The 21,948-nt window shown below is 42.4% G+C and overlaps 2 protein-coding genes across 3 annotated transcripts in view; both read right to left on the bottom strand.

The window, feature by feature from the left end:
- The window catches only part of grk5l (G protein-coupled receptor kinase 5 like), a 41,058-nt gene extending 22,359 nt beyond the window's left edge, over positions 1–18,699 (bottom strand). For both annotated transcript variants that reach the window (XM_031570352.1, XM_012815914.2), the window contains exon 1: positions 17,583–18,699. In XM_031570352.1, coding sequence (XP_031426212.1) covers positions 17,583–17,634 — 52 coding nt within the window. In that variant the 5' untranslated portion in view covers positions 17,635–18,699. The remainder of the gene's footprint in view (positions 1–17,582) is intronic.
- A 370-nt stretch (positions 18,700–19,069) lies between these two features.
- On the bottom strand, positions 19,070–21,742 carry lsm1 (LSM1, U6 small nuclear RNA associated). Its single transcript, XM_031570351.2, has 4 exons — positions 21,507–21,742; positions 21,074–21,142; positions 20,494–20,609; positions 19,070–19,923 (listed from the first exon to the last, which is right to left on the bottom strand). The coding sequence occupies exons 1-4, from the start codon at positions 21,550–21,552 to the stop codon at positions 19,753–19,755; spliced, it is 402 nt and encodes a 133-aa protein (XP_031426211.1). The 5' UTR covers positions 21,553–21,742; the 3' UTR covers positions 19,070–19,752.
- Positions 21,743–21,948: the final 206 nt, after the last annotated feature.

Genomic DNA, 21,948 nt, shown 5'->3' with positions numbered 1-21,948 from the left:
GAGACCTCTCTCCTTCTTGCTCGGTCTTATTCAAACACATTCTTCTCTGTCATTCTTCTCTGTCATGCAAACCCACCACTATGTGTAGCTCTCTTTTTAAAAGTGCCTTTTTGTTTACACACACACACACACACACACACACACACAATTGATTAGGTATTTTTTGTTTTGTCTTGTGCCTCTCAGACACCCTCTCTGTGCTTTTCTCATCACTCTTACACACTCTCTTCTCTCACACACACACACACACACACACACACACACACACACACACACACACACACACACACACACACACACACACACACACACACACACACACACACACACACACACACACACACTAAATGAGAAAAATATTGCACAGGAATTAGTCAGCATAATTTGTTCCATGCGGATCAGGCAGACTACACCCTTTGTTTCATGTCTCTGCTTTATGACTCTGACATCAGCTGCATGCCATAAAAATACATCACACAGGGGCGGCTACATCCGCCTAGTGCCTTTCTTTTTAAATGACTATTCACTAAATGTGTGTATGTATGTGTGTGTGTGTGCATGGACATACAAGTATACTGTACTGGACTGCACATCTATAGAGTTGTTTGTGGTATGTGGTTATGTAAGTGTATGTGTGTGTGGTTATGGGTTTTGTAAGTCCATCACTCACGCATGGTTACCAAAATGAAGTAGGTCCACTAGGTCCTGTGGATAAGCCAAATAAATGAGGGTGCGAGTGCGTATACATGTTTATCCTCACGGGGGCCACCGAGAGGTTGGTACTATCCTGACACCGGCACCAACAAAATGGTGATCTCACCCGATTGGATGGACATCAACTATTCAACACAACAGCAGATCAATTAAGTTGAACACATGGAGTCGCCACACAAAGTGTGATGTCTACCACAGTGGTCAAAGTAAAGAATCAGACACAAATCAGCCTTATTAATATCATAAATCAAATATACTAAACTATCACTTTGGAACTAATTCATTAATAAGTATTAATTCACTTAATAACTACAATCAAAATGACCATATTAATAGTTAGTAAAGGTTGAAGGCTTTGGAGTTCTGAAGAGCAGAGATTGGCAGCATTCACTCTTGTGTAACATTAAACAGTCCACCACATATAATTAAAAGCATTTATTTACAAGATTATCAAAAGTAAAACACGAAATATGTAATCTAACTAGATGTCTAATAAACTACAGGGGGGAGTGTGTGTGTATGTGTGTGTGAGAGTGTGTGTGAGTGAGAGTGTGTGTGTAAGTGTGCGGCTCGAGTGTGCGTATGTCGGGTGCGTGCCCAGAAGGATGTGTGCGTGTTCCTTTGTTCTGCTTTTGTCTGTTCCACATGCGCGTATGTGAAAAGTAATGAACACACGGCTGAGGTCAGGAACCAAGGAGTGCGTAAAGCGGGAGCTTTGAGTTTCCTCTCTGCATGTGTCGTTATGATCAAGGCCGGATCAAAGTATGTGCATGTAGTCCGAGAAGGATAAAGGTGACAGTTTAGAAAAGAGGATGGCTAGTTTGCAAGACCCTGCATCTGTGTGAAGCATAACTATCATCAACTTAGTGGCGTGGAGAAGCTAACTACAGAAACTTGTTTACTCTGTTGGCGGTGCGTACTTAGCTAATGAGGAATCTTTCGGTGGCTCTTGCCGCCGTAAGAAAAGAGTTTGCTGCAAGAGTCAGGGCTCCTTGCACAGGAAGAGCTTGGATGAAGAGGTCAAGCACATTAAGAGCAAGAGAGAGTAAGAGAACTTGAGGTTTTGTTTACCAAAACAGGGGCGTTGTCCAGGTAATATTAGGTTCCAGGAAGAGTTACAGGAAATGACTGGAGGCGAGGTGCGACTGTTTACGTAGTGGTTAACTTTTAACAGTAAGAGTTCCGTTTTAATTACAAAATGAATTAAATTAATTCATCTGTGGAGTCCCCATTGTACCTGCAGTATGTATCTATAAGCACATATGCACAGTATGCGAGTATATGTGTGTAGACGTGCACATATGCATGTGTGATTTTAATGTTCTGCAGAGCCATATGCTACTTCCTACACAGTGCACGTCATACTTCTTTTGAAGAACTAAAGAACTGCACACATAAAACCCAGCCCAACAGAGAAGGGATGTGACTTTGTGGGCCCCTCATAAAAACGTCACAGCTAATCCACATCTGCCTTTATGGTGGGTGAAATCACTGACATATGACAAACTTCAGAGCAGCTGTCGACACTTCTTAATGTTCTTGAATCTTCATTGATAAAAAAAACTGGAAAAATAAATAGATGAGGAGAGATGTTGTTATTGGAAGGGGGAAGGACATTCTGGCTCGTTCAAAACTCCTCAGGATAGGCATGAACCACCCTCACCCTTTCTGGTGAAACAGCAGATGATCGATCCGATAACAAAGAAATGACAATGACAGGCAAATATTACTATACAAACTTTTGTAGAGATCCCAAAGAAAGGAGGAAGGAGGAAATGTTTATTTATGAAAATTCTGCGGCGGTTTAAAAAAACAAAAAAAAACAAGATGTTTCATTGCATTGGAAACAGTTCCATGCAGTGTCAGTTTAGACGAGTGTCAAAAAATGCTGAGCTCTTTCCTCTTGGCTCCAAGCCAAAAATGATTTTTAGGGCCCCCTTTCCTTTATGCCTGGCTCACCTGGGAGGCAGGGGCACCAGGTGTTCCAATTGCTACAGCCCGGCTGTCAACACCTTCATCGGTAGCACTCGTGGGATGCCAGACCCCAGGAGGACAACACTGCTCTGGAGTGATTCAATACTTCACAGATCAGTTTAACCAAACATCTCCTGATGCACGAGGTCACTTTATGTACAAACAAAAAAGGGGCTGAAGGTTAATCCACGATGATCTTTCTTACGGTGGGGGGGAACCTTTGTGAACTCAGAGCACTGATGCAGGGGACCACATTTGATTTGGGAGATTAAGGTCAGAGGCAGGTGGATTTTCGCCCCATTCTGCAAATGGGAGCAGTCCCATCTCTTATTGAGCACAGCCTTGCATAACGTCAGTGTGACTAGCACTTAAAAGCAGTACCATGTCACCCCATTATCTATTAGCGCTGCAGCTATTAGCTTCAGCCAGATGAACTCTGGCATTAAAGGGCCTCATTGGCTACTGTTCCTTTTTTTCCGACCACAAAAGGCCACCCTATATGGGCTACTACCACTACTACAATAAAAACTGTTACCTTGCACTGAATTCACGTGGCTCATTGCAAAGTCTTGTTCCCTCTTCACACAGTCACTCACAAAAGTACCGAAACTGATGATGGGGTGGAATCAGAACAGAGTACTCTCAAACTGAGAAGTACCTCTTTCGTGAGAACCACTGCTCTTGGCTGCCAGTGACGATTTCATTTACCACAACTCTGTGCTCTTTTCACTTTTCACATATATTTTTGATATTCAAACATTCAACAATCTCCATGAGCGGCTATTTGCAGGGTAGGATACCATGCAAGATGCATACCATCTCCACATATTTACACTGTAGTAGTGTAATATTAGTATAGGAATAGTTACAAATAGGGATATTAGTATTGGAATAGTTTTGTTGCCAAGCATGACCGCAGGGACAAATCTGTGAGCCTTTAACCAAGCTGTGGCCCTTTAGTGATTTCCTTCCTAAACAAACAGTTAAAGGGGATTAAGGTGATAAACTAAATAGTTCCTTTTTCAAGGCATTTATTAAAATAGTGCCAACCCTCCAGTGTGAGATATCAGATCGTAATCTTTGCTCTGCATTCTCGGTCTGTTTAGACTTGCTGAATGTCACATTGCTTAATGCTGTGTGTGAGAGGTTGATGGAGCCTAGCAGAGAGAATTAAACTCAGAAGAGGAAGACAGTGTCTCATTCATCAGACCGCAACCTACAGTCTTCTGTCTCGCTGTGACCATGTCTGTTATGAGAGGTGAGAGAGCGGGGCGGGGTGAAGACATCACAGGAAGCTCAGAATGTGTGGGCTCCTGAGGTTTTATTTCCTCCAACTCATTTCGCTTGTTGTTTGTCAGTTTTTCAAAGTATGATTTGTCTCGTCTTTACAATTCCCTCTCTTTTAGTCCCTTTAGCTCCTGCTACTATAGGCTACTATGTGATACACACATAGGTGCTATATATATATATATATATATATATATATATAGGCTATAAAATGTGCACAGACATATCATACTTGCTCATATCTCTCCATCTCCCTACCCCACTGCTGCCTGTCTGTCTGCCATGTGACCCACACTCTGCAGAGACAGAAGGCGGATGTTTCCACAGTGAGTGGGGTGTCATAAAAAAAAATTAAAACTAAAAAGATACTGATGAACGTTCTTTCACACGTCATGAGCAGAGAAGACAAGTGCCATTTCTGTTGGTATGGAGGAGCATGTCTTCCCAGTGTGACTACCACAGACATCACACAACATTTAAATGGAAGAGATGAATCATTTGTGTTGTCTGTGTTTGGTGTCAACAGTTAGGCACCCTAGGTTTACTGTGCTATGGCACTGCCTAACCACACCAACAGACTGGGCTTCTGCTGTAAAAGCAATATATTGGACACACACACACACACACACACACACACACACACACACACACACACACACACACACAAAATGAATTCACATGTACCCCTAAGTACATTGATACAAAAGTGCATATCCTGCTTCTCAATTTACACTCCGAAACGTGAGACGGACAACCACATCCTGAGCTTCATATGCTAAACCAGTGGAGTGCAGAGAATCAACAAACAACGAAGCACAAAGCAAACAGAGCAGCGCATGATTTTCAGCTTGGCAGCCTATTCATATAGTGCCCTCTTACACCCTCCGCAAGCGTCCCCACTGACAAGAGCCCTGGTCTCATCCAGGCAGAACCATCGGTGCAGTTCCAGGGCACAATTTGAATGTCAGGCTCACTGTGCAGTTCAGAGCATGGGCAAGCCTGCACATGCAAAGACGGCTGTCACAACAAAGGCCCTGACAGCGTCAAGGGTGCTGCCAGTTTGTCGTTTCATTTCATCAAATTCAACAAGAACAAGCTCAGTCGCATGGATATATACACATGGCACACACACACGCACACACGGACACACGGACACAGGGACACAGGGACACACACACACAAGTCTTTACAGCACATTCTTGTTAAGATGTTTCAGTCTCCTATTTAGCAGACGCTTTTATCCAAAGCGACGTACAAAGGAGAAAACAATCAAGCTACGAGCAATAGAGACCTAGTGTAACAATAAATACTAATGTAACTACTGTAAGTGCGAGTCAAGTACTAGTTAGAGAAAATAGCATTAGAGGAAAGACAAGGAGAGGTAGAGGAAGGAAGAGGAAGTGCAAGTTAGGAAAGGAGGTGCTCTATGAAGAGTTGGGTCTTCAAGAGCTTCTTAAAAGGTAGAGAACTGCAAGTAACTAAATACAGTTTATTGTACACAGTCCACTGTTTTTTATGGGTGGCAATTCTGCTGCTAACACTTTACTACGGCTGAACGATTTGGGAAAATAATCTAATTGCGATTTTTTACCAAAATATTGCGATTGCGATTCGATATGCGATTTTTTTTTTATCCTCTTTTTTTCCCAACAAAACGTAATGAATGATTTAAATATGACCAACACAATATTAGATACATTTAGTGTAAAATATTCTTTCCCACATTTTACATTTTTATTGAACTGCTCATTACAGAAACAAGAACAACAAATCGGTGGCTTTGCCACTGCATTTAAGTAATTTAAAAAAGTTATTTTAAGTATAAACACTAGGCATGCACTTTTTAAACACTGTGTGCAAAATGTACCATCTTAAAAAAAAAAAAAAACATTTAATTTTTTTTTTTTTTTTTGTGACCACGTTTTTTAATCGCGAACGTTGCGGTTAGAAAATCGCGTTCTATCATATCGCGATTAAATCGCAAATGCAATTAATCGTTCAGCCCTACACTTTACTATAAAATGATTCAAGAACAGGGCGGAGTCGGATATGATTTGGACATTATGCAGCATATTCATGTCCTACCATGACAGATGATATGACAGCAGATGACACAGGAGCTCCTTTGTTCAGGAGCGTCTGAAAGCAACGCCTGTGTCATAGATCATTGTGGTACTGATTACAGGCGCCAAGATCACACCGCTTCTCAAATACCTCAACCTGATTAGTTGATTATGACAATAAACCTGTGAACTTCAGATGAAAAGGTTAATAAATCTGGTGAGCACCCTCAGAACTTGTGAGTGGAGGGCGGCAATGTGAAGGTCACTGATGGTGCCCTTTTCCTTTCCATCTTTGTCATGGTGCAATTGGGTGGAGAGCTGGAGGGTTATGAATTAATCATGCAGGAGTTATCTACAGATTACATAACCTGATGAGCACTTTATGTGCGATGGTACAACGGAGCCTTCAATCAAGTTGGACTTGGCACTACACACCACAAGAGAGGGTAAAAAAAGTCTGCTAGTTATTCAGACTGTGTGGGATCTGGAAAGTGAGTCAGTGTCTGGTGAAAACCTGAGGTAAAATTGCTGAAAGATACTAGTTTTCTAATCCTAACCACAATCTTCCATTTTCATGACAAACTTTCTAGCATAGACCCTTTGCAGCACTTGTGATGGTTCTAAATAGAAGACTTCCCAAAAAGAAACCTCTAAAGGTTCTACCTGTTGATGGAGCGCTCCTTCAAGAACCTTTTTCAACTATAATCTCAATGGCAGAGAACCTTTGAAGGCCTTTTAAGAGTTCCTTTAGGAAGAGGAAGTCGTTGTTTTTTTTTATCCAAGAGGGTAGTGTAACATTACGCACAGAGATGCAACGGTGCAGCCCGCAAGACAGACAGCCACACAGACAAGCCAATCACAATCTCTGAAAACAACAATCCCAAGCTTAATCTGTTCCAGTAAATGAAGTTCAAGAGACTATCAAGAGAGTTTCTTGCCCCCAAATGAGACCAACACTTTCTTAGAGAGCCGTTTCATCGCGGTCGAGTTAAGACTTAGCTGCTTGCCACTGATTGAGCAAGCGCATGTACTGCAGATGGATCGAACACGCATGTTTTCATGTCAGTCTGTGCCATCACAGCAGCTGAGCCATGAGAGTAATTGATGGCCCCGTCAACAACAGCCTCAGTGAAGACTAAGACAGAAAGTACTGTAGTTGCAGTGAACAGTCTCAAGGCCTTCTTGCTGACTCAGAGGCATGAGAGGTCTTGTAGGAATCCTTGAATTGCAGTGGAATATTTCTTTAAGAATGACACAAAAACAAAAGGAGTCAGTATTCAATGTATTGCATCAAACGGAATCTTTCTTAATTTCCCAAAGAAAACATTTTGAAACAAACTGAAAATCGCTGAATCATCAATCAAATCGGTTTGCTGTCGGAACAAACATTCACACCCCTAGGCATTAGCGCATCACACTAAAATGACATGACAGCCAAACAGCGCCGGAGAGGCTATATGCTTGGCAACTGAGGGGTGACATTTATCAACACACTTGGTTCATCTCATGAGATAGGCAGAGTGAAGAGAGTAAAAAAGACAACAAGTCAAAAGGAGGAAAGAAACACAGAAGTCCTTTTACATTTCAAGTCCCCATAAGGCACACACACACACACACACACACACACACACACACACACACACACACACACACACACACACACACACACACACACACTCTTGATTTAATTTGCATATTTCAATTTATGTGTCTTTTCTAATGGGTTCATTTTCTGGTCACACAATACCAACAGGCTTTATCAGTGTTATAAAATCTTCACTAGATGAGCTTCACTTTAGAAAACTGTATAAATGTCCTATTCATCTAACTCTGAAAGAATTATGACGAAAAGGAAATCCATGACGCACATAATAATAATAATAATAGAACATCAAATATGTTGCACTCATAAAAAGGTGGGCATATGACAAACAAACTTCCTTAAGGCGCCTTACCAGTTATAAGGTCAATGTAAAAGACACACACACACACACACACCAATATAAAGCAGAGGTGACGGAGGGTACACCCAGTGGTTGTCCCGCACAGAGGGGGGGGTGAAGCCTCTCCACAGCTCCTGGCTGAGCCCTCAGCTTCCTCTCCAGCTGTTCCCCATTTCCTTTTCACAAGCCACACACCACCCACAACCCTGTCTTTCTCTCTCGCTCCCACTCTTCTCTCCCCCTCTCCTCCCTAGTCTCTATCCATCACCTCGTTTGTACATTCTCTTCTCCTGCTCTGACAGTTTTCATCCACCAACTTCCCTTCGGCCTCCCTCGCGGTTTTGCATTTACATTGCTTTCCCAGTGCAGGGCGAAAATACCTACAGTGCATTCAGAAAGTTTGTTATGTTGCAGCGTTATGCTAAAATCCCTCATCATTCTACACTGAATACCCCATAATGACAAAGTGAAAAAAGGATTTAAGACATTTTGGCAAATGTATTAAAAAGGAAGACTGAAATATCACACTGATGGAAGTATTCAGACCCTTTACACAGTTGTTGAAGCAACTTTGGCAGCGATTACAGCCTGGAGTCTTCTTGGGTATGACGCAACAAGCTTTGCAGACCTGGACACTTATTGTGTTGTCATGATCTATCATTGCGGTCACTTGCGAGTACTAGATAACTTGAGTACCAGTAACTACTAGATGTACTAGAAGCTGCCCATCCCTAGTTGGATGGGGACCATTGGTGGACAGCCATTTTCAGGTCTCTCCAGACATGTTCGATTGGTTTAGGGCTCTGGCTGGGCCACTCTTAGCTGTGTGCTTAGGGTCATTGTCCTGCTGGAAGGTGAACCTTCGGCCCAGTCTGAGGTTCTGAACGCTCTGGATCAGGTTGTCATTAAGGATATCTCTGTGCTCTGCTCCATTCAGCAACCCTGACAACCCTGGCACTGGCCCCAGTCCCGGCTGCTGAAAAACACCTCAACAGCATGATCCTGCCACAAACATTCATCACCGCTGGGATGGTATTGTGCAGGTGATCAGTGGTGCCTGGTTTCCTCCAGACATGACGCTTAGAATTGAGGCCACACAGTTCAATCTTGGCTTCATTAGACCAGAGAATCTTATTTCTCACTGTCTCGAAGTCCTTAAGGTGCTTTCCTGTGTCTTTCACTGAGAGGCTTCAGTTTGGCCACTCTGCCATAAAGCCCAGATCGGCGGAGTGTTCCAGTGATGGTTGTTCTTCTGGAAGTTTCTCCCATCCCTCCGATAGAGACAAAGCAAACAGAACCTCTGATGTTCTCTTTACCTGCACTGACATTTTACCGGTTTGTTTTTGTCTCTTTTTTTATTGGGTTACCTGGATCTGTCTTTTCTCTCTAATCTTAGTCAAATATTTGCTTTTATATCAGTGTCTAAATATGATCCTGGCTATGTGTGCGTCTGTGTGTGTATCACCCACCTAGAGCGCTCACATAGTTTGTGGTCTGAAAAACATTTTCCTTTGGACATCATGTGAATTTGTCCTCTTGTAACAAGAGGTGAATCATTCACAGGAAGGGATCAGTATCTTGAGTATCTATGGGTGTGCAATTCGTGTGTGTGGGTGTGCATGTGAATTTAGCAGTACAAAATGAAACTAGGATAAGTAAAATTGCAGCAATCAAGCACCTGCTACCTTCACCACCCTGTAATAATGAGAAACCTTTGGGCTGATAAAGTCGAACTAGTGTACTATTCAAAGGAGGTCATTGTTACACACCCCCCGACATGAAACTTGCTTACACAAGCTCACACAGCTCTCTCTCTCTCTCTTTTCTTGTCTCTCGCTCCATCCTTCACATGAATTCTCTTTCACTTGTTCCTCACATACTTTCTCTGAACTTTTCTCAAGCACACTCACACTTTCCTTCCCTCATCTTATTTCCCCTCACATTTCATTCCCATCGTACTCTCTCCTAAACACAAACACAACACTTTTCTCACTGCATGGTAGCATTCTCTCATTCTATGAAACACTCTTAAACACACACAGTCTGGTCTCTCGTCTCTCCGACTGTCTCCATGCAAACAAACAGTCGGGGTCCATGGAGAGATGAGGCAGGGTCCAGCCCTGCTCTTAATGGCCTTCTGTCTCCATTAGGCCGCGCTGCAGCTCCGGCCCAATAAAACTTTATGGCATTATGTCATGGCCCAAGTCTCTATGTAGAGCAGCGCTAAAGAGAGAGGAGGGGGTGAGCTACAGCAACACTCTTGACTTTGTGCATGACACCAGTGTCAAGGGTGATTGTCTCATCTCTTTTTTTCCTTTCTTCTACTTTCTCTTTCTCTCTCTCGGTTTGTCAGACTCACTTTCTTCTTGTCGTAACTCTGTCAAGCACTCCACCCCCAACTATTTTCCGTTTCTTCAGTGCAGTTCCAGCCCACCCTATCGCGCTCATGCTTTTCTGATCTCTGTCGGCCTGCTTGTGTTTGTCCTGTTTCACTCCTTCAATGCCCCTTAACGTCTTTTCCCTCTCCTCTCCTCTCCTCTCCTCTTTCAGCTCTCTGACTACACCTGTACACTAATCCCAAGGTCTTGTTCACTCTTGTCCACAAAGGCTGACACTTTGTGTCAGATGGCACCTGCTGTACAAAATCAAATCAAATCCCACACACGAACACAGACACGCAAACACCTGCAGCCTTGCTGCGCAATTGCAGTGCTGTGGGTTGCTATTGCTCTCCTATTGAATGAGGCACCAGGGACCACTAATGATTCATCAACAAGTTTGCATCATCTGTTAATGCTTTAGGACTCTCTTGGGCATGGTTCATCTGTGTAATGTAAAACACATACATTTCATGTACAATAAGCCCTTTACAATCCTACCAGCCGTATTATATCCACCATATTCACAACACAGTAAGAGTGTCCCACGGTAAGTAGGTATAGAGAGAAAGAGTGACATAAGTGAGCAAATCTGAACGTAACTATGACTTGTCAAAACTTGACTTTAGCAAAGAAGAGAGCAAGGGAAAAAAATACTCCACATCTTATTTTGCCATTCATGTGACCAGAATCCCAATTTAGAAAGGCCACTTCACAGTCTTTCCACTCTGCTCTGGTAGGCAGCCGCTAGACAAACAATACCTTGGCTGATGATGCAAGCTTCAAAGCTTTAAGGCACAGCTTAACCCCATGCAACAGACCACATCGACGAGCCAGGACAAGCATAATTCTCCATGACGCATACCTCCATCATCTCCCATAGAACAAATACAATGCAGTGGAGTGGCCATTTAGTAAAATACATTATTTCTTTTTTACTACATGAGATTTCTTCGTAACATGAGGGGATTTGGATTTCAATAAAAAATAATCAAGTCTACTTGTTGCGAAAGATGGTGAAAATTTCAGGTCATTTTGGCTCATGACCTCATCCCAATTTCAAAATGTATACTTCGGGGTAGGTATAGGAGTATGCACTGAGCTAGGGTGTTCCGCAGAGATTATTTGTTTTACAGACGAAATGATGATGAATGATTGTGAAGGAAGTTCCCACGAAGGATACATCTCATTACAGCACCATTTTCTTATGAGGCACTTCCTCCACTTTCCAAATGTAAGCAAGCGTCTTGGACGAAAAAATCTGATCACATCCTTCTTTTCACGTCCAGAAAGCCTCTCCATCAGGCCGAAAGCTTCTCCATCACAAGTATTTGCTAACATTTTGCTAAGTAGTTTGCTTGACAACTGGAAGAGGTCCTTGGTACATTTCAATGCATGGCAAACTCACTGCTCACTGCATCACTGCTTAAAGTGTACGAAGACACGGTGCTATGTGAAACAGTAGATCATATGGGTTGCCCTGCAGGGCCGTACGCTAGCCTTCACTGCATAACTGGGAAGAGTGGCACAGCTGAAGGACAGACACCCTTGACCTTTGTGTGGTTTGGCATTTCACTCGGGGCCAACTCTTGCACTGATAATGTCCACCAATGATGAATGGTTGCCAAAGAGGATATGAGGGAAACTGGGCCCATGACAAAACACAACCTCAAAAACACACCGATTAAATATGGTTAGGGTGTGGTTTAGATAAGAGGTAAATCATCTCCTGATAAATAGATGGCTCAACAATCTCCTGGTTCAGAATTATTTTGATAGTGGTTTATTTTCTAAATCAAGGAAGAAATTAGGAAGACTGGATTACAACTATGGTTGGGTTTGCTGAGGAGTATTTTGCATATTTTGGAAGCAGCCCTTTTATGATAGGCCTCTTAACTATAATGCTGATAGTTGATAACGTTCAACACACAGCTAGTCAACTTGAACCATAGTTCTTAATAGCTTTGAAGACCATTGATAGCTTGAAAATAGCATATGGATCACGGCTCCATGGTCAAGTACACAAAGCCAATGCGTAGTTTACAGTGGGGATTTTGGTTTTGCCCTATACAGATACTATCCAATTTCCAATCAAAACAAATACAATAAATATTGTCTTCCTGAGACCAAATACCAATCTAGCTTTGAGGAAACAGCTAAGTCTGTATAACCAGTTGCTCTGGCCGATCAGGTATATTTCATGTGTTTCATGATTGATTGTCTTTCTCTTGTCCTTTATTTCTTGATAGAGCAAAATGTGTTATTTTCTCCTGTGGTGTTGTTCTTTCTCCAGCTATAAATCTTGCAAACTCAATCTTTTCCGTTATTTTCTTCAACCCTTTTTGTTAATGGATAGAACTCAGGTAAAGTCCTATCTTGACAGAAGTCCTACAACGCAAGCAGTGTCTCTTTTTATGATCCCTCACCCGACCCTTACCAGCAGCAGAGTTCCAGCCATCAACACAAGTGATCCGACGCATTAGCGCAGATGCAATCGCCATGGAATCAGAACAGACAGGACTGCCACGGACGTCGCCAGTAAAATCAACATCCTCTCGTCCACATGACTAACAGCCACGCTGGGAGAGTCCAATTGCATCTTCACGCACATCAGTTTCAATTCAGGCCAGGCACCCTCCTTGTCAAAAAACTTTGAATCACATGGGCAGTTAAGCATTAAGGGAGTCTACTGGGCATGTGCCCATGTTCTTCAAATGCTTTTATGGCTTTTCAGTGCTATAGCTCAGACCTGTATGCTGGAAGATACTTTAAATGCTATTGTGGCGTGTTTGGCATTGAGAAATTAGTGATAGGAGTGTAAAACACTACTGCAAAAACTGGCATCATCAACCTCAAAGGTGACTGGATGGCTGGTTGGTTGGTCTTTACTTAAGCATACACTGATCAAGCAATAATTCAAACAACTATATAGATCAAACAGTGATAAGAAACTATCAAAAACCCAGGTGATGGCACGACACACATCAATTGCTTGAGTGAGTATAAACCAGCGTGTGACGCTGACGGGCTGGCAGCTGTTGTTTTTCCCCTCCCTCATCGCCACTTTGCATTCTGCCCCACTGAACAGGATGGAGCTCCTTCCAGCCTGCAAACATACGGGCGTGACCAGACAACATCTCCCCTGTGGAAGCGCGATGCACAGCCAGCACAACCAGACAATCTGCAGCCGAACCACTTACACCCCATCAATTATTCACGAGAGGTCAATTGGTTAAGACAGAGCACTTCCTTCAGTACAGTATCTCAGTTCCTTCAGAAAGAAAGGGGGGGCGGGGGACGACACATCAACGCATGCTGCAGCTGTAGCCGTAGAAGAACTAAAAGCCAGAGTTTCTTCTTCCCCGGGAAAGCATACCATAAAAGGCAGGGGAGTGAAAAACGATGATCTGTCTCCAGTTTTTATTTTTAAGGCCGAGAAATTTACAGCAACTAGGAATCGGCGGGCCACACAGGAAACATGCGTGTCAGGAATGTGATTCCGAGGAGCCATGATGCAATCGGCCGGCATCTGGATTCAGTGGAGCACACCGCTTTCCCCAGCCCAACATGTAATTTTTCCTCTTCCATCCCCTTTTCCTCTCACACTCACTCATTCACATTCTCACCCATTCGCTCTTTCACACTCAGTCACTCAGACTCTCTCTCGCTCATCCACGATTTTCCTTCTCTCACACTCTCTCACTCTCGCTCTTTCCCTCCCTCATTAGCATGGCAAGCAATGACGTTCATTCTTTCATGGCGCTCGGGTTCCACCACAGTTGAGCCACTGCCAGGCACTGAATTCTTGAATGGGGGGTTAGGAGGGGGAGGGCCTCTCCGCAGTCGTCATGGGTTACAGCTTGCACTCCGGGATGGCTGAGTCCTCAGAAGAGACCAGGGTCGGATTACACCCTCACGCAGGAATTTACCACCCCCACCACTACCATCATACCACACACACACACACACACACACACACACACACACACAGTCTCTCTCATCCATCCACACGTCAGTCTACAGTGGAACCAGGCAGAAGATGATCTGTGAAAATACTTCCTGAAGGATCATTAAATAAAATGTCTGTTAGCTGATACACCACAATCACGGTTTCCACACTTGAATACATACACACAGAAACGCTCAAACATTGCGCAAAGCAAAAATCTATTTACAGACCTCCCCCACATCTAAGGTAAGGTGAGGTCACGGGCGGAGTTAATGGATTCTTTCCTCCACCACCATGCACTTTTAAAGGTGAGATTACAGGACTAAATGGCCTCAACCGACAAGAGAGAAGATTTAGCATGGTTCAAGTAGCAAGTCTCCATTCTGAACCCAAGTCAGAGGCTTGAGCTGAATTAGAGATAGGATAAGGGAGTGAACGTTAGTCTTCCATTTATAAAGAGCGGTGAGAATCTGAGTGCCCACACTCTCTGTTAGTGGATATTTCCCCACAGGAAGATTTCATTACCACCACTTTGTCATCACTTTTGTACAGGAAACCTCTCACTTTGACCTAAAGGCCTCCTCTAAAGGGCCATCACTTGTGGCATAATGTTAGCGTCGTGCAAGACCAGATGTACTCAAGACAAAAAAATGCCATGATGCCGTATACTACTCATGGGGTTCACCTAGCAAGCTGTTATTCTTCGTAGGAGACAGGTGACATCCCACCAAACACTGTTAGTTCTCCTTCCCCCACTAATTTTGGTTTTGTTCAGATTGCTATATCCACATCATTGGTTATAAATACATCAATTTCAACATGACTAGTGGGGTTGTATTTATGTACTCATACTAATTTATGGACTATGCACTTATTTGTTCCTGTTTTGCAGAAACAATGCAATTCCATCCCATCCATTCAGTAACCGTTCATAATAAACAATGGGATTGTTATTCAGATTCACAAGAGGTAAGAAACAAAAGAGCTAAACCACTAACAAACTAGAGTAAAGTAAAGCCAACCGATGTTGGAGGACGGCACAGCCAGCCTGAATTCTGGGCCTCCAAATTAACATTAATAAATAAAGGGAGTGGTGGAAAGGGGGAGTGGAGTGGGTAATACTGTGTCTTTTACGGTACAAGGCCAAGATAATTGCCATAAATTATTAACACACACACACACACACACACACAGAACACACAATACAACCATTATTTTTATCACCAGACTCAATTACCAAAGTTAGCTTGATATTAAATTGACTGACAGTGCACTAAATCCTCTCAGTCCTCAACATACAGCGTCCTGTATGGTTTCTGTGAACTAAAAACATTTAGTCTCCTAGGTCCTTCTTTCATCGCTGCCTGACTCTTCATGTTCATGTTTCCTTACACAATTTTTCTCTCAATGTGTATGACTTCTGTGAACAAACAAAAAAATATGTGTGCCTATGCCATTTCATGTGAAATTGTTTGTATATGTGGTTCTGTTGAATTTCAGGAAAATGAAATACATAACCCACTATTATTCAGTTTGACTATAGATCATAGAGGCTAAATGGATCATCGGAAAAGCTGACGGGGCAATGTGGCACAGGTCCTAAACAGCAGGTATACTACCCATGGACAGGGAGAGCGCCACACCAGGTGGGGCCAAAGGGCTTAGAGGTGGGGGAGATGCACGGGGGTGGGGACAAAGGAGAGGGATGCATTTGGGCAATTAATGGCCCACCCGATGCTGCATCTGACAAGCATCGTTGCCTTCAAGCTTTTAATTTGCTGCTGCATCAATGGCGTAATTAAATCAGGCGGGAGAGGGAAGGGATGAGGCAGGCACACAAGTCACTGTCACAGTCACTCTGTGACGTAGCGTCCCACTGCAAAACCAGGCAGGGGACAAAATACTGTTCAGCTGTTTCCTTTTGCTTATAGAGGTGTTGGGGTTCAGTAGTACACACAGACACACACATATTGGTGTATAGAATCCATTTCAGAAGTTTTCTTGGACTCATTAGGCTTCAACTGTATGCGAATGGGGTGCTGATCTTTCTTTTTATGACCAACAGTAAATGGGACAGAACAATGACTGGCAATGTCAAAGTGGCCTGGATTGTTTTTTTATGGTACGAATATAAAGGAAACGTAGGCTACCGACTCTCTCTCCCACATCCCTCTAAAGGAAGGTGGTGTAACAATTCAGAGACCCGACTGAACAGGATGAGTGAATCCGATGCTTTCCTTTAAACATTTTCCAGTATCTGTAGTCTGCTCGTGTTGTGACAGTAATACAGTTCTCTCGCACAATTATGCCATTACTTCCAAACATCAACAAATAGACGTTTTTCAACTGAGTTTCGGTCACTTTGATAATGTGATGACAGCCTATAGCGTCAGCATCTATGTCTACGAGCCCCGGTTTGGATGCAACGGTGTGTTTAATGGAAACAAGTGGCCTTACATTCGCCCCACCGAACAGAACAGATGTGACACCAGCCATAACGATTCCATGAGCCTCCTGCCTTATATAATACATACGATTTCGGTGTGGCGCGTTCGTGCGAGTAGATCATCGAGTCGTGGGGCCTTGTAACTGTACCACTTGAGGAAGTAGAGGCTCTTGTGGTTATCGTGGTCAGAAGAAAGGGCTAGGAGACCTACAATGTTATCCGATACATAAGCGAGACGATCTGCAGAACATGCATTTGCTCATCGAATGGGGTTATCCGAGGTCTCATTTGGTGTTAGCTTGAAAACTGCTTCCTTAAACTACACATAATAACGCACTCACCAATTTTCTCGCTTACGGATCTAGTCATGTATATGGGCTAACGATATGTCATTCGTAGTTCAACACCACTTCCTTGCAATGCTTAAAAAAGTTCACGTTTGATTCGAGGAAATGTCAGAATCGGCCAGGCTATGTCTGTAAATCGTAATGTGCCCTACGAAGCGTAAAACGGATGTGGGAGGCTGATGTTTTTAACAGAATGGAAGGTGAACCTCAACACATACGAACTGTCAAACGTTATAATGTGTACACAGGCCTACAAACTGATAGCTGTAGCTGGTCTTGTTAGAATTTTTCAGTAACAAACATCTCTCTAAATCTCTTAAAATATGCTTTGGAAAGTAAGATTACATCATCATTAATAATAAGTGTAGCCTACTGGATCCATATACGAGCTAGCGTTTTTGGAAACGTCAGCGTATACCGTTTGCTTTCATACAACATGCATTTTTTTTTCGTGGTGAATTTGGGCGATTATTTCACTTACCCTCTCTTGCCTTTAGCAGTACCGTGTTAGCCACAATATTCTCCAGCTCCATCAATATCCAGTCTGATATTGTCGTTCGTTGAAGTAAAATAAGTAGACAGACCAAACTCACGCTCTTCCCGGCAGAATGTTTTTTTTTCGCCCGTTTGTGGCAAAAAGGAAAATCAGAGTATGTATCAGTACAGTGAAATTTCTATTGGTAAACTACTGAAGAATGTACTATATACAAGCGTGGCTACTGCTGTCCGTTCCAAAAAGCGCGTTGAGAGCCTTTCCAGTTCCAAACGCCATTGGCTTGAGCCTAATTCTGACAGGAATCCCATCAAACAGGCAGAAAACGTTCACCCAGAATCAAAATCAACACCAGAGACGACTGATGTCTACATCCTTTGATGATGCATTCCTGAGAGTAGCTGAGGCTGGAGCATGGTATATTACAACCTTTAGCAGACCGCAGGGGAGTTCACAAAGTAATAGGCTTCCCTTCAGGCTGACAAAGTATCAGCGCGCTCCCCCTTTCGGTTAATGACACTGAGGTTGGGTCTCTCAGCCAGGTCCCTGAACAGTTTCCTCACACATCCTTATGTACAAGAAAGCATTCACAGCGTTGTATTGTAACAAACCCACGAAGAGCTGAAGAGTTAAACTATGTGTCGTTTCCGGTCGAATAAATGTTAAAATTACCGTGTTGAGATTAACGTGGTCTGCAACAACAAATTACCAAATGCTGTCGGAGGGGGCGGTATCGTCAAGCGTTCACATGTCCGCTGAAAGATTCAGCCCTTGCTGTTACACACTAGGCCAAAGGTATTTTTAATGTTCGCCACCTTGAATACATTTGTCCAATATCATTATGGAGCCTATGTAATGTTTTTCAGTAATCCAATGCGGATGTTGCCCCCTTCATGATATTTAAGCAAATAGGACTTTAGCTCTGCTTAACACCTTAACTAGGCTATAACTACAAATTGATAAAAACACATGTATGCCCTTTATTTCCTGCCGCGTTAACCATAGGTGTACATTTTCAACGCGTCATTGTCTAACGCATACAAAACAATTTCAAAACGATTGTTTTCGTGCTATGGAAGTGAATAACATTCATTGAACCTTCACGTTACATGTTACGTTACTCTCCTGGAGGGCGCCTTTTTACTTTTCGGCGGCGAACAGAAATCTTTTTATCACTTTGGAGTAATTGAATAAGCCAAATCGAAGGCATACAGGGAAAATCGTGTCTCCTCCTTGAATGCTTAGAGGGCACCATATCTTGTACACTTAAGATGACCAAATCTGCATCGATTTAATGAAAAATGCCATAATAAACCAATATTTCGAGACACCAGAATTCGGCATGAGCCTATTGAACAAGTTTGACTGATTTCTTCATTTTAAGTCTTGGGTTCAGCTACTTAAACAAGCCAAGATGGCACAAGTTTAAGACAAAATCCTTACCTACTCATCAGACATTTCATGTTGGCAAAACATTCAGCAATACAAAAGAGGTTTAATTGAAGGAAAATATTGTCATGGTTCGGTTCATCATTTTCTTTCCACATGATACTGAAACAAAAAAGCCACTATAGCCTTTTAACATAATAAACACAGAAATATCTTTCTTTACCTTAAGTTCACAATCATTTAAAAATAGTTTAAACTAAGTGCTTTTAAGTTTGCTTTGTCCACATCCTGTACCTGTTGTGTCAGGCATTAAACAACAATAACAACAACAAAAATCAATGATGGTGGACTTCTATGTAACAAGCCACTAAACCTCACTACCAACAAAACAGATGGTTTACAGCTTCATTTAAATCAAAGACTGTGGCACAAAACTGATAACTGAGATTACACCTTTTTGTTCAAAAAGAACATTTAAGTAGGAGGGAAGATTGCATGCTCTTTCTTCATATTAGAGTACATAACTTAGAGTAGGTTGTTCTAACAGCATTAGATATACCTACACAACCAAGGATGGCCATGCTAATGAAAATCTTACATTTTCCAGTTCTAATCCTTTGATGGAATGAAGCTGTCACCATCACATGGTCCGCCAACTGATAACTCATCAAAACAAACACATAAACTGACAGAAAAGATTCTACAACTGAATCCCAAACAGAACCGTTCTCTACTATTCGCAAACATGGAGAGAGACAGACAAACAGACTCAAAAATCGTCCAAGGTGTCTGCTTTAGGAATAGACAGGCCTCGCTCCTTGACTGCTTGTAGTTTGAGCCTCTCTGACTCCTGTTTGGCCAGTTGCTCTATCCTTTGCTCCTCCAGGATCTCCTCAATGGATACACGCTGGAGAATCTGGTCGCACTCTTTATCTAGGTCCTAGTAGGAATAAGACAAGCAAAAATTTGGTTGGTGAGCCAAAACTGCCAATTTAAATTATGTAAATAGTAAGGTCTTCAAACTTGTTAATGCATTTGGTAATTTCACCATGTTCTATCTTCTATCTAGGTTTGGACAAAACAGTGACTAGGTTTGGGAAATCACTTAGGCAACCTTACTCAGCGTTCATCTGGGGTTAGGGTTAAGGTAGACAGTGATGTAAAGAGCAAGAAACAAATCAAGTCTTCGTAAAACCTAAATTTCAGATTCAATACATTTTTTTCAGGAGATATTTAAGGACTGCCATTACAATGCAGACACGTATATTGAGTGCAAAACACAAGTAAGCTGTGGTATACAACAAAAGTTGTTGGAATTGCAACAAACAACAGGCTGTAAGATACATGCCAAACACTTCATTTTATATGTACACAGGAAATGACATTGTCTGGTAAATCTACATCTAATGCTGCACTGTAAAGTGGAAACCATACAGCAGTGTATTAAATTAATATCATTTTACTCAACAATTTTAAACATGAAATATAATGCATCTGGAAGAATACTCACTACTTCACCCAGCAGAACAACATTCTCTCCTCTGACAACAAAAATCCCTCTAGGGATATCTCCAAACTTCTTGCCAACATGAATGCGTTCCACAGTTTGATGCAACACTAAATTGGCTGAGGGGGAAAACATTTTTAAATAATAAAACTACAAGTGCATTCATTCAACAGTGTCAACAATCCAGTGCTGACACACAGACATGTTACCTCATTTAATTGAGCTGATCGGGACAACCCATCTTGAAGTAAATAAACACTTTTGGAGTCAATACAAGAGTTATATTAGAGTGGTTACTAATTTTGCAAATAGGCCTGTATTAACGAAGTAAACATTGTATCAACATTGCAGGAACAGGTCAATATCGAGGAGCAACTCCCACCCAACCATTCGACAGCATGGCTGGCCCTGCTCCCAGACTAACAACGTTTGGGCAACAACTCACATCTGATGCGTTGAATGTTAACTACATAACCGCCAGGAGACAGACCTACGGAGTTCGGAGAGTATCAAAGAGCTAAACTGAGGTACACTATGGGAAATCATGTGGTGATACAAAAATAAAAGTCTTTATGTTACATACCGAATTGGTCTATGCTTCGGAGGATTCCTATTAACGTCCTTCCATCACGAAGTAGGACGAGGTGTTTTTCTGAAGGAAAAAAAAAACAGTTTATGAAGCTTACATAGGCCTACAACATATGTGCTGCCCCTCAGATATTCAGAGCATGTCACATGCCAGCGGCTCTGAGGCTTTAATCGCATTCATCATTGTGGGCCTTACAATCACACGTGTTCAACACGCTGTGTAATATTGCAACAAGATATGCAATCTAGCGAGCTCTAAACCCCAAGAGCCCATTTTGTTATATGTGTCTAGATTTGTACTCTAACCCCGGCGAGCCAAGTAAACTGTAAGGCTAACACTAGCTCATAAGGATTGTGACTCGGCTAACTAACTGATGGCCTTTCAACACGACCGTGAGATGAAAAATAAAATAAAAACATCAACTTACTATCGATATCCTCGATTAGACTAGCAGTTCCTGGCATATAATTCATTGTGGTTACATTTGCAGCTGGCAGGGTGTTTATTTTACAACTTCGTGTATCAAGCCATGGATCAGTTCAAACAAGTATCGCATTGGAACAGGAAACAGCGTCCGAAGTATCGCACACTTCCTGTCAAATTTAACCCCTTGTGCCCAGTCTTTTTTCCGCCTTCTGTGAGACTGGTACTCTACTAAAGGTCTATTTTTGGGTCTAAATGTTTAGCACTATACCATACAAAAGTTTAACAATGTAAATGTTAAGTTATCCTGACTTTGAAAAGTACAGAATGCTGAGCTCTCTTTTCAGAACTCTTTTAAGTACATGCTAGTACCCTGTCGTATCCTCACGTGGTAATGTATCCACCTTTTCCTATTGGTCCATTCAGTTTGCGGTGGTAGCCTTTCA

Source organism: Clupea harengus, chromosome 7 (assembly GCF_900700415.2).
Source record: "Clupea harengus chromosome 7, Ch_v2.0.2, whole genome shotgun sequence".
Taxonomy (NCBI): domain Eukaryota; kingdom Metazoa; phylum Chordata; class Actinopteri; order Clupeiformes; family Clupeidae; genus Clupea; species Clupea harengus.
The sequence above is the reverse complement of the archived record's forward strand: the minus strand, read 5'-3'. Positions and strand labels throughout refer to the sequence as shown.

Bases quoted from the DNA above. Each gene is read 5' to 3' on its own strand.
- lsm1 (XM_031570351.2), bottom strand. From the start codon at position 21,552: ATGAATTATATGCCAGGAACTGCTAGTCTAATCGAGGATATCGATA. The intron at 21,143-21,506 runs GTAAGTTGATGT...TTTTTCCTTCAG, and splicing joins TCTAATCGAGGATATCGATA to AAAAACACCTCGTCCTACTT. The intron at 20,610-21,073 runs GTATGTAACATA...TTTCCCCCTCAG, and splicing joins CCGAAGCATAGACCAATTCG to CCAATTTAGTGTTGCATCAA.